This window comes from Amphiura filiformis, chromosome 17, assembly GCF_039555335.1.
Source record: "Amphiura filiformis chromosome 17, Afil_fr2py, whole genome shotgun sequence".
Classification (NCBI taxonomy): domain Eukaryota; kingdom Metazoa; phylum Echinodermata; class Ophiuroidea; order Amphilepidida; family Amphiuridae; genus Amphiura; species Amphiura filiformis.
This window is the reverse complement of record NC_092644.1, coordinates 3855146-3867814: the sequence shown is the minus strand read 5'-3', so window position 1 is coordinate 3867814 and position 12669 is coordinate 3855146. Positions and strand designations below refer to the sequence as shown.

At 38.8% G+C, this 12669-nt stretch overlaps 2 protein-coding genes across 2 annotated transcripts in view; one reads left to right on the top strand and one right to left on the bottom strand.

Annotated features, from left to right (window-relative positions):
• Nucleotides 1-12669, bottom strand: part of LOC140138325 (laminin subunit alpha-2-like) — a 188060-nt gene that overhangs the window by 19847 nt on the left and 155544 nt on the right. The window lies entirely within an intron of this gene.
• On the top strand, nucleotides 7277-9178 carry LOC140138166 (5-hydroxytryptamine receptor 1D-like). The gene is given in 2 exon segments (XM_072160095.1): nucleotides 7277-7713; nucleotides 7716-9178. Coding segments are annotated over 2 exon segments (1767 nt in total). The 5' UTR covers nucleotides 7277-7292; the 3' UTR covers nucleotides 9062-9178.

Genomic DNA, 12669 nt, shown 5'->3' with positions numbered 1-12669 from the left:
CAATATGCTCATCTATCAGGGCACATTTCTTTAACCCCAACCCAGTTGCACATTCATGGAATGACCTTTGAAAATTTGGGTACACAAACTCATACTCTGCAACTTGAGGTCAAATTTTGCTCTATGGTTGCTTAATTGAGGTTATTGAACTATGGCATTGGGATGAGGCCATTGTGGTCCATAGTGAATGTCCCATTCAATTATCCCATCATTTTCATAATTGATTATCTGTATCGGAACCACTAATGTACTTATGTATATTGACAGTAGAAATACTGTAAAATTGGAAATTTTCGCAGTACATTAATTTTCACGCTTGTCGTGCTCAATGCAGCTACCGCGAAAATAAAAACTCGCAAATATGTTCTTTTTATGTATAGGTCTCTGAAAGAAAACTCAAAATTAAACATTTTAAAACAAGTGAAATGGTTAATAATTGGCAAAGCGCGAAAATTACACACACAAAAATAACCACTTTTACAGTATTTACATAAGCTCATATCTTCTGCTAGGCTGTTCCAGAAAATAAACACACACCCTTAATTAGTGGCAAATCAGGTTCAGTTGCCTAGGGGGAATTGGAGTAATAATAGCACTACTTTTGGGCTCTGTTGCTATTTAATAGTATACTATCCAGAGAGTTTGCGTCAGCAACCATCCCCCTCATGTCAAAAAGAAATCTATGCCAATGATCTTTGCTCAAGAACTAATGATAATGATACTATTAAAAGGGAATAATCCGAAATAATTAGGGTGATTACCTAACTGAACCACATTTTGTTCTTTGTTCTCAAAATTTAACAAAAAAATGACTTAGGCAATTAGCGTACCAGGCTGACAATATGTAGTATAGGCTATGAGTTTACTCATAAATTTATTATTTTATTTTTATTTTGATGATTGGTTTAAAGATATTAGAAAATGTGTTTTCCAAAAATTAGAATGCATAACCTGAAATTGGTCTATAACTACAAGTATCTGTGCTTGATTGTCACAGCTTACGAAAAACACCCTAAAAAACCATTAAATCTATCCAAAGTATAAACAAATTCTGGATTTCAAATTCATGACTGAAATTGTCCTACTTTCCTTGTGAAATATGATATTCCAAACCTTTTAGGCCTATATCTAGACTATAGGGGTGTGCAGGTGTTTTCTGGAACAGCTCACATTGCAAGATGCTGCATTGTCTATGCTTCAATGTAAATACTGTAATTATGCAATGATGTACAGTACTGTTCAATGTGTAGGAATATGTAGATGATGCCTTATATCTGCCACTCATCAATTTCAGCGAGACTTATATGATACTTAAAGGGTCGGCCACCCACCTTTATACAGTATTTTATGTGGCACCAGAGAGCACATCAGACACACCAAATTGCATTCTGAATACGAGGAATGTCCTTCTGATTTCACAAACTTTTCAGAGGAAAATATGCCCCTTTTTTTAGCGATTTTGTGAATGTTTGCCCTTCAACAATGCCCCTTTTGGTTAAAATGCTTTTTTTGATAGAAGCGTGTTCAGTGGCGTAGCATCATAGGGACATGGAGGCACGTGGCCCCAATCAATCGGAAAATTTAGAAAATCACATAGGAAAATTGCTGAAAAATGGCTTGTGCCCCCAATCAGACTCTGTGCCCCCAATCAGATTCTGTGCCCCCCCCCAATCATGGTTAGTGCCCCCAATATGACGACCCACGCTACGCCACTGAGTGTGTACGACAAGTCCCGAAACCAAGTAAGGTTTCATATTTTTGTTTCCCAAGATAAGAATTTCTAGTGATATTATGAGCATGATGAAAAATTGAATAGGCCTATGCACATTTACAATGAGTCACACATGAAGCACATTCTTTTTCACAATTTTGCAAAATATGTTTTGAAAAATTGCCCGCTTTTTAAGTGTTTTGCAAATAGTGTTATTTAGCAAAAATCACCCCATATTTTGTGAAATTTCTGATGAGCATGAGTATGCGGCTATGAGTGAGGAGGCCAGGGAAAATATTAGAATTCGTGTCACATAATGATTACTGACTGATGAAGAGAGCAACTTCACATTTATTTCCATTATTTTAATTGACCACTTTTGAGTTGGGAAGATCTAAACTGCTATTGGATTAAACTGCTCTATATTTTACACAGGCTCATGAATATTCATTAGCTACACAAGCATTTCAATGAAGCTGTGTGTATTGTGTAATGGTGGGTATTTAATATCAATATTATAGGCTCCTTCTTACTTACTACCCTAGTCACATCGGCGATATTGTAATTAAATTAACATAGCCAATGTTAATTTAATTACAATATCGCCGAGGCAACTATAGGGCAGCAAGATAGAAGGAGCCTATAATACACTGAGAACTTTACATTGTTGAGAGTATTAAACACAAATAAAAACTGTTTGGAATCAGCAGTTTTCTCTGGTTATTTTCTCAGAACCAAGACAGGAAATAATCTGATATTATTATGCACAGATCAGAGGTGGGTGGACGGGATATGAGGATATCTGAATAAAAGTAAATCGAGAAGCAAAAAAAAAACCCATCCCTGAGCCCTACTGCCTCCAACCATAGGTTCCCTAAATACAGACCTTAAACTGAACATTTGTGAAAAAACCGAGGAAATATGCTTTAAAAAACAGGAAAATAACAAAAAATTTTGCTAAAAAAGCTCAATTTGGGCTGAAAATAACAAATAATGCGTAAATTTCAGGATTAGAAAAAGGAAATCAGCTAAAAAGAGGAAAAGTTTCAGGTCTGTAAATACATTACTACCATGTAGTTTACAGCTGGACAATTAGCATTCTAATAAATCACTTCCACAGTCAATACAATTCAGCTTTATAAAAATAAACTTCTTTTTGGACCTTCCAATTAAAAATAATTAGGAATGGGCATTTAACACTCTACAGTAAGCCAAAAAATTAAGGTACCAGTTGTGTTCACCCCTGCATATCCTAAATAAAGACAAATATGTCAAAATTAAAACAAGCAGCCAATACCTGTACTCTGTAGCTCTAATTTAAGACCTTACTTGTTGAAATTGGTTGAGAATTAAAGAAACAGTGATCTAAAACCTAATGAAGAAACGAAATCAAAAGTTGCACTTTTGTGTTCTAATCAATGAAAGCACAACGCAAGTTTTAACATGCTAATCAATGGAAGCACGGTGCCAGTTTTCTTGTTCACAAACGTTTTGTGTACAAATCAATAGGGCATGTGACGAAGCAAACTGCAACTTTTAAATTGGCATCTTCCTTGGGTTTTGGATAGTCATGTCTTTATTTCTTGCACAATGTCAACGAATGAGGTCTTAAATTCGAGCTAAAAGATGCTTGACTTTTGGCTGCTGGTTCCAATTATGACATATCTGTCTTTGTTTAGGATATGCAGGGGGCGAACATAACTGGTACCTTAATTTTTTGGCTTACTGTATACTCAACTTTCCTGCTGTCATTCATTTCAATTCTATTACCCCTAAATACTGCCCATTATTCAGAATAAATAAAAACCCTTAACCCATTATAAAATTAATGATCAGTGGTGACCAAAAAAAACCCAAACAATGACCCATTATGAATGTTATAGTAAGAGGTGAAAATGCGACACCATACGGGCGGCACATTATGTACTTAGCCTTTTCTACAGCAAACCTCCCCACTCCCCAGAATTGACCCCACTCCCTTGAATTGACCCCCGATTCGGGTTGAAACAACAACCGAGGGTATCAATTTTCAGAGATACCAAACATCTAGTGGTAAATTATATAGGCAGTCAACATTAATAGGTAAATTTTCACGGGAAAATTTTCTGGACACGTGACCAATGCGTATCAATGTGAGTGTAACCTCGAGCCTGATCTCTGACCCCCCGGCGGTGACCTCGCTATTCAAGTCTTAGTAATTTTGAATTGGAATAGTATTTTTGACCGCAATTTTGATAGAAATTTGTGCATTGCAAATTTATTGAATATTATGTTATCTTAATTTTTCACAATATCATCAAAAGCGTAATTTCAAAAATATCTATCTACGGAAAAAAATATTTATCTACGGAAACTCTTACCATAATATTATTAACTTGCGACAAGTAACTTCTTTTGCATCAAAGGAGGAACTCTTCCTATTCAAATACATTGGAAGAACACCCGCCGTGCTCGGGGTCACATTCCATAATGCTAATATGTCTGCACCCATGGGTATCACGTGTCCAGAAAATTTTCCCGTGAAAATTTACCTATCAATTCTGACTGATAGGTCTAGATGACTAACCTGAACAAAGAATAAACAAGTATCTATATATATGTGGGTCTTATAAAGGTCTGTGTACTACTCCTATACCGTGCTATATGCGCTCCAAAACTTGCTCAATGCTCATGTTGATATGGAATCACTGAGCACTTTATAACCTGGGGGTATCACTCAACTTTGGAAGGGAAGGTATGTGCCAGTCAATAGGCCCCCTCTTTGAATATACCTGATGACCCCCCTTTTTTTTAAAGTCATACCTGATGACTCCCCTTTTTTAGTTCCAGCTACCCAATGACCCCCTTTGTTTGGTTGCGGCTACCCAACGACCCCCTTTTTTTCTACAATAGCATCTTGAAAATACCACAAAATAATGCCGAAGCTTTCAAATTCTCTTATTTCAACAAATTTGTACTGGAAATCTTGAAAATTTGGAACAAGAAAATAGAATGTTGCTCCATTTTTTCAAGATTTTCTACCTAATGACCCCTTATTTGAAATCTTATACTCAATGACCCCCTGTTTTCAAAATATTATACCCAATGACCCCCTTTTTCATTGTTTGTACCCAATGACCCCTTTTTTAAAAATAATGTTTTGTTCCCAATAGGCCCCTACTTTGTGACGCCGGTAGGCACATACCCGTCACTTCTAAAGTTGAGTGCCCCCGGGCTTTATGACCAATTAAACAATTAGTCCATATTTTCATGCAGTTATCTTTTTCTTTCCTATCTTTTTTTGATTTCAGTCTTTTTGTATTTCCTACAGGCAGACCACATACCCTTCTTTCTAGACCTCTTATCTTGTTTTTGTACTCATAGATCCTTGTACTTGTAGACTCAATTCTGCCTATGGACAGACTTGAGTTATGTAAATCTCTGCAATGTGAAATTTACACATGTTTCCTTTATTTCTACTTATCTACTTCTAATAAACCAAAGTGCCATGCACTAATTGCTACCCACGTTTCATTAAGGGTAATTAACAAGATGTTTAATGCTCTGCGTGCTAGCCATGTGCTTCAATAGAAAAAGTTTTCAAATATTTTCTCAAAATATCAAGAGCTATCTTAAGAACTACTGAACCAATACTAGGCTTGTTTGTACCCATTTTAATGCATTTTTCATGCTAATTCCAAATATGGTAATGAAAATATACATTTCTGAAATTTTTGAATTAAAACAAAAATTTTGAAACATGTCGTCTAAGTAGACACCCGCGTGAAGAGAGTTAATATATATACCAATTACCATTACATTCAATTTCACAGCTAGCCTAATGCATTGACGTATATTATTATACCACAATAGTCCCGTTCAAATGGTTATATTATAGAATTCTCAAGGATTGACATGCTCAAGTATTGCGATTCTTAGGTCAATCCCAGAATGTGTGTCCTCATGACTCCATTAAAGCCTGGAATCCTCAAGTTTTGAGATGCCTGATGAAGTCATCTTTGGAATTACTATAGAGGTTATCCACTTAACTCATGTGTGACTTCTAACAAAAGGCGCTGGTTCCCGTAGTATTCCTCATTCAGACCAATTTAATGCACGATCTCAGAGTTACCTGCATGACTTTTGACGGGTTATTTTGAAACAGTCATGGTTGCACATGCAGGTACTTCTTTTGAAAGTCCTAAACAAGGTATAGCAGTCGCTGATAGGATATGCAGCTTATAGAACACGGATAACCTCTATTAGAACCTTACTGAGACGTATCTAATATTGTACCAAATTGAACCATATTTAATATAATTAAACCAAAAACCAAAATGTATCAGTCACATGACAGTAGCACTCGAGGACCACAGGAGCATCACTTAGAGAAATTGTGAAATCACCTAAAATTCTTGGGGATAAATATGGGGACTAACTTAGGGATTGGATTTATCAAGAGCGTTCACATGGCAGATTTCCCTAGAAAGCCCTCCGTATGGACATGCCTATAGTGTTGACATGGATGAGGATTCCAGGAAGGCGAGGGCAATCTATCTAAGGCAATTCACAATGACATCAGTTTGTTGTTATTATTTAATGGCCATAAATATTCTTGGAAAAACCTATGATACACAAGGCCTATGTTACTAATAATGTCTTTGTATGCTATTTGTAACCATATCGACACTGTTTCATACACTCTTAGATAGCGAGAACCAATCAGAGCAAGCGTTAGAAAAATCAAAACCATGCATTGATTGTGTATAATGTGTACTCCGCATACTACGCGCAGTGCTTTCGTACGCGTTCGCGTCGCATAGGCTTGATTCATTTTGCGGGCGGGTTAATGCATTTATATTTGGCTCTATTTTCCAATATTTTTAGTGACAATTTTGTTTTATAAACAACAGAAATCATGTGTTTTATTTTCTCATGTATGAAATAGGTTAATGAAGGTGTACTACTTGTTGCTCGAGAAATTAGACAAAATAATACATTTGCGCTGATGCGTCTAATGCATTTCCCCCTTCGGGGCTCGTGCATTGATAACAAATAGATTGAGTATGATTGACAGCGTGTGTTAGGGATAAAGTTCCCTGGCAAAGTCCTGCTCAAAATTCCAAGTCCATGGCCAATTTTTTTACTTGGGGTTTCGAGATCAATTGGTAAATTGGTATATCCCAAAATCAGAATTGTTCAATAAGTGCGCCATCATTATACAATTATGCCAAGATATGTTGCATTCAATAACATATGTATACTTTTTTTCATAATCCCTGTACTTGAGACTGGTGGGGGAAAAAAGACACATTCAAAGATATAAGCCACGAAAAAACTCCTGTGAAAAGCATGAAAATGCCCGAGATAGAACCAAGCCAAAACACACCCAGGAGACTTCCCGAAAACTTACATCTCTGGTACAAAGATAATAACCACCAGCCCCTGCTCTTAATCAACTACTGTTTGTCAGTAATAATTAATTAATTTAATATGGCATAGTCTAGCATTTACTTTGTTTCCCATCGAAGTTGCAGCCGGTTATTTAATATCTTCTTTCTTGTTTTGCTCTTTTGACAGATTACTAAGTGACGTCTTCACCATGGAGATGCAGACGTACATAGGTAATAGCATCAGTGAAGAAGACAACATCAACCCCCAGGTGCCCAATACCACTGCCATACATGATGCTATACTGTCATTTGCACTCTGGCAAATACCTATTGTGATCATTCTGGGTGTGGTCATTATTGTGACTATCATTGGTAACATCTTCATTCTTGTCGCTATAGCAACGCACAAGCCACTACGGGTACCCCAGAACTACCTGCTCTCTTCCTTGGCCATATCAGACCTGATGGTAGCCGTTGTCGTCATGCCAATTAGCCTTGTTAAGACAGTGGAAATCGATTGGATATTCAGCACTGCTATATGTAATCTTTGGATATCAATGGATGTGCTTTACTGTACAGCGAGCATCCTGAATCTCTGCATCATTTCCTTAGATCGCTACTGGGCCATTACCGACCGGTGAAATACAGTAGTAAACGTACTGCCAATCGCATGCTCATCAGTATCGCTATCGTCTGGGCTATCTCCATTGTGATTTCAGTGACGGCCCTCTTTGGTTGGAACAGTGGTAGCGATCTTGAATACAGCGTGTGTGAAATCAGCCAAAACATCTACTACACAATTTTTTCAACTTTTGGAGCATTCTTCATCCCAGCAACAATTATTCTTGTCGTTTATTACAAAATTTTCATGGAAGCAAAAAAAAGAATCCGTAGAAATATCCCCAAAACGTTTGTCCCTATGGTTTTACTGAACCAACCCAGTGCCTCTGTACCAGAGAGATCAAGATACTCTGTTTCTGCACAAAACTCCCCAATCATTGCCATGTTTCCTTTCACCTTCAATCATTCAACTAATGAGCGCAACTCCAACAATCAGAATTCAATTAGACATCCCAATGGCGGCATACCAGATACAGCTTCATCTACTTCAAGGAGACCACAACTTTTCAGTAAAGAGTCCACAGAAAGCCAGAAATCATCTTCTACAGATAGCCAGGGATCTTACGACAAAGCTTCGTCTACCACCTTGATGCCAAAGCTGCTCAGCAAAGATTCCACAGAAAGCCAGAAGACTTCTACAAGAGGCAGATCAAACACTTTGAAAACAGAACCTCTCAGCAAAGATTCCACAGAAAGCCAGAAGTCTTCTACAAGAGGCAGATCAAACACCTTGAAAACAGAACCTCTCAGCAAAGATTCTACTGACAGCCAGAAACCTTCTGAAGAACATCTCTACATCAGGAGCAATCCTCTCCACAGACACGGAAGCTTTCAAGATAGGAATGGCTGTGTTAAGATGAAGCCACGTGGCTCTCAGAGAGGTAGCCCATCTTCTCACAGAAGTAGCATGTCTTCCCTGCAATCCAATAGACACCTTTCTTTCTCAATACGTGGAAGTATTACATCCATGCTGCATTCCCCAACACAAGAAAGCCCGACATCTCGTGTTTCTTTTGACAGTCTGACCTCCCTTGCTCTTGAAGAACGGATGAAAGAAAAGCGTGCTCTGGCAGCAGCTCGTGAGCACCGAGCAACAAGAACAGTATTCATTGTGACGGGTACTTTCCTCATTTGTTGGTTACCATTTTTCCTTGCAGCTTTAATTTTACCATTATGTGAGGATTGCTACCTGCCACAAATATACAAAAACATCTTCCTGTGGCTAGGTTATTTCAATAGCATGTTGGATCCTATCATATATACAGTATTCAACAAGGACTTCAAAGATGCATTCAAGAAAATGAGCTGCTTTCGGAAGCAAAACAAAGGCACCAGGGGCCAACATATGGCAATTTAAGAGACAGTCATCTATCCAAAACAAAGGCACCAGGGGCCACCATATGGCAATTTAAGAGACAGTCATCCATCCAAAACAAAGGCACCAGGAGCCACCATATGGCAACTTAACAGACAATCATCCATCCAAAACAAAGGTACCAGGGGCTACCATATGGCAACTTAACAGATAATCATCCATCCAAAACAAAGGCACCAGGGGCTACCATATGGCAATTTGACAGACAATCATCCATCCAAAACAAAGGCACCAGGGGTCACCATAGGGCAACTTAACAGACAATCATCCATCCAAAACAAAGGCACCAGGGGCTACCATATGGCAATTTGACAGACAATCATCCATCCAAAACAATGGTACCAGCCAGGGGCCTCCATATGGCAATTTGACAGACAATCATCCATCCAAAACACAGGCACCAGGGGCCACCATATGGCAATTTAACAGACAATCATCCATCCAAAACAATGGTACCAGCCAGGGGCCTCCATATGGCAATTTGACAGACAATCATCCATCCAAAACAAAGGCACCAGGGGCTACCATATGGCAATTTAACAGACAATCATCCATCCAAAACAATGGTACCAGCCAGGGGCCTCCATATGGCAATTTGACAGACAATCATCCATCCAAAACAAAGGCACCAGAGGCCACCATATGTCAAACTTAACAGACAATCATCCATCCAAAACAAAGGCACCAGGGGCCAGCATATGGCAATTTAACAGACAATCATCCATCCAAAACAATGGTACCAGCCAGGGGCCTCCATATGGCAATTTGACAGACAATCATCCATCCAAAACAAAGGCACCAGGGGCTACCATATGGCAATTTAACAGACAATCATTCATCCAAAACAAAGGCACCAGGGGCTACCATATGGCAACTTAACAGACAATCATCCATCCAAAACAAAGGCACCAGAGGCCACCATATGTCAAACTTAACAGACAATCATCCATCCAAAACAAAGGCACCAGGGGCCAGCATATGGCAATTTAACAGACAGTCATCCATCCAAAACAAAGGCACCAGGGCCACCATATGGCAACTTAACAGACAATCATCCATCCAAAACAAAGGCACCAGGGGCCACCATATAGCAACTTAACAGACAATCATCCATCCAAAACAAAGGCACCAGGGTCCAGCATATGGCAATTTAACAGACAGTCATCCATCCAAAACAAAGGCACCAGGGCCACCATATGGCAACTTAACAGACAATCATCCATCCAAAACAAAGGCACCAGGGGCCAGCATATGGCAATTTAACAGACAGTCATCCATCCAAAACAAAGGCACCAGGGCCACCATATGGCAACTTAACAGACAATCATCCATCCAAAACAAAGGCACCAGGGGCCACCATATAGCAACTTAAAAGACAATCTTTCATCCAAACCAAAGGCACCAGGGGCTACCATATGGCAATTTGACAGACAATCATCCATCCAAAACAATACCACCAGGGGCCACCATATGGCAATTTGACAGACAATCATCCATCCAAAACAAAGGCACCAGGAGCCACCATATGGCAACTTAACAGACAATCACCAATTCAAAACAAAGGCACCAGGGGCCACCATATGGCAACTTAACAAACAATCATCCATACAAAACAAAGGCACCAGGGGTCACCATATGGCAAAATAACAGACAATCATCCATCCAAAACAAAGGCACCAGGGGCCACCATATAGCAACTTAACAGACAATCATCCATCCAAAACAAAGGCACCAGGGGCTACCATATGGCAACTTAAAAGACAATCATTCATCCAAAACAAAGGCACCAGGGGCTACCATATGGCAACTTAACAGACAATCATCCATCCAAAACAATACCACCAGGGGCCACCATATGGCAACTTAACAGACAATCATCCATCCAAAACAAAGGCACCAGAGGCCATCATATGGCAACTTAACAGACAATCACCAATTCAAAACAAAGGCACCAGGGGCCACCATATGGCAACTTAACAAACAATCATCCATACAAAACAAAGGCACCAGGGGTCACCATATGGCAAAATAACAGACAATCATCCATCCAAAACAAAGGCACCAGGGCCCACCACATGTATAAACACAAACACACCTATGGCGCTGTAGCATCGCCTGAATTGAGTATTCACAACTGGAAATGCATCATTTGCTATGAACAAGTAATTTAAGCTGTAAACATCCACCCAAATAGCTGGGCTATCTCTGCTGTCTGTTGCACAGACATACACACAGAAATAACGACTACATAGTCTCTTTCTGAACGAGTTGAATAAAAACAAATAAAATAAATGTTGGCATTTATACAGCGCCTTTCACATGTATCAAAGCGCTTTACATTTATTCCGCTGTTGTTAGAACATGTCAGCTGCCATACAATGCCCAAGGCATACTCATACCTTTGAGTGGCGCTCAATGAACAATATTCCTAACAGCTCCCCATTTACCCCTGGGTAAAGAGAGGCAAGTCAAGTTAAGTGCATTGCCTAAGTGCAGAATGCGATGGCACCATTGGGGCTCATACTCACAACCCTTCGATTGCAAGGTAGAGTCTGTACCGCTGCACCACTGTGCCCCTTAAAAGCAAAACAATAACAGTAGAGATGGCTTTTGTTGGACAGTTTTTTTATAAGTTTTACAACCAATTCAGATTTAGCTGGCTTATCATTGTCTTGGCTCCTCCCTGCATAAAGGAGTATCCTAAAATCACATCAAAGAGGTTGGTACCAAAATGAGCCACTGGTCATTATAAATGTTCATTTGCACAAATATTGTTAAAAGAGTTCAACTTGCACATCATGTTGAGTTCATGTGAAATATGTATAACTTATTAATTGGTCAATGTATAGATGCAAAAACACATGTGCTAATTGATATTATAATGCCATTGCATCAATTAGCCCCTATCAAATTCAGAAATAACCTTGTCACTAATTAATTTGATAACCAGGCAGGTTTGGTTCACCCCGAAGAACTGCTCTGGCGGGACTTCCTCTTTAAGTTCAGAACAGTTCAAATTGTGAAAAATTAACCCCTCAAAAATAACCTGTTAAAACAGCAAATAAAAGTGAGCGAGACAAGACTGCCGAAACCTGGTGGTTTTCAACAGATCATTATCATATTGTAGATAAAATATTCATTTTTGTATCCAGTGATTATTAACTTTTTGTAAAACAACAACATGCTGTCAGAAAAGGTATATTTGTCAATTGTGTTGCATATGATTCAAAATAAATGTTTTAAGAAAGAATCAAGTTAAGTTTGTGCTAATTTTGTATGTGTTAATACTAAGGATGGAAATAATGCAACTGAATTGTAAAGCTGATTAGGTTGGTCCTAATGCTATTAGGGGACGCACCTTTAGACTTCAAGGGTGGAGGTAGGAAGTTTTTGAAAAAAAAAATCACCCACTACACTACATGAGCCAAAAAAACTTTCCCCACCAACACTAAAAAAACCCTTTACCCACAGTGTATAAATGCATGACAATTTTTTTTAAATTGCCCCGACCCCAACTTCCTACCTCACATTAAAGTCTAATGGTGCATCCCTTAAACAACATCGGCTAATGACGCACAAGTTTCCTAGTA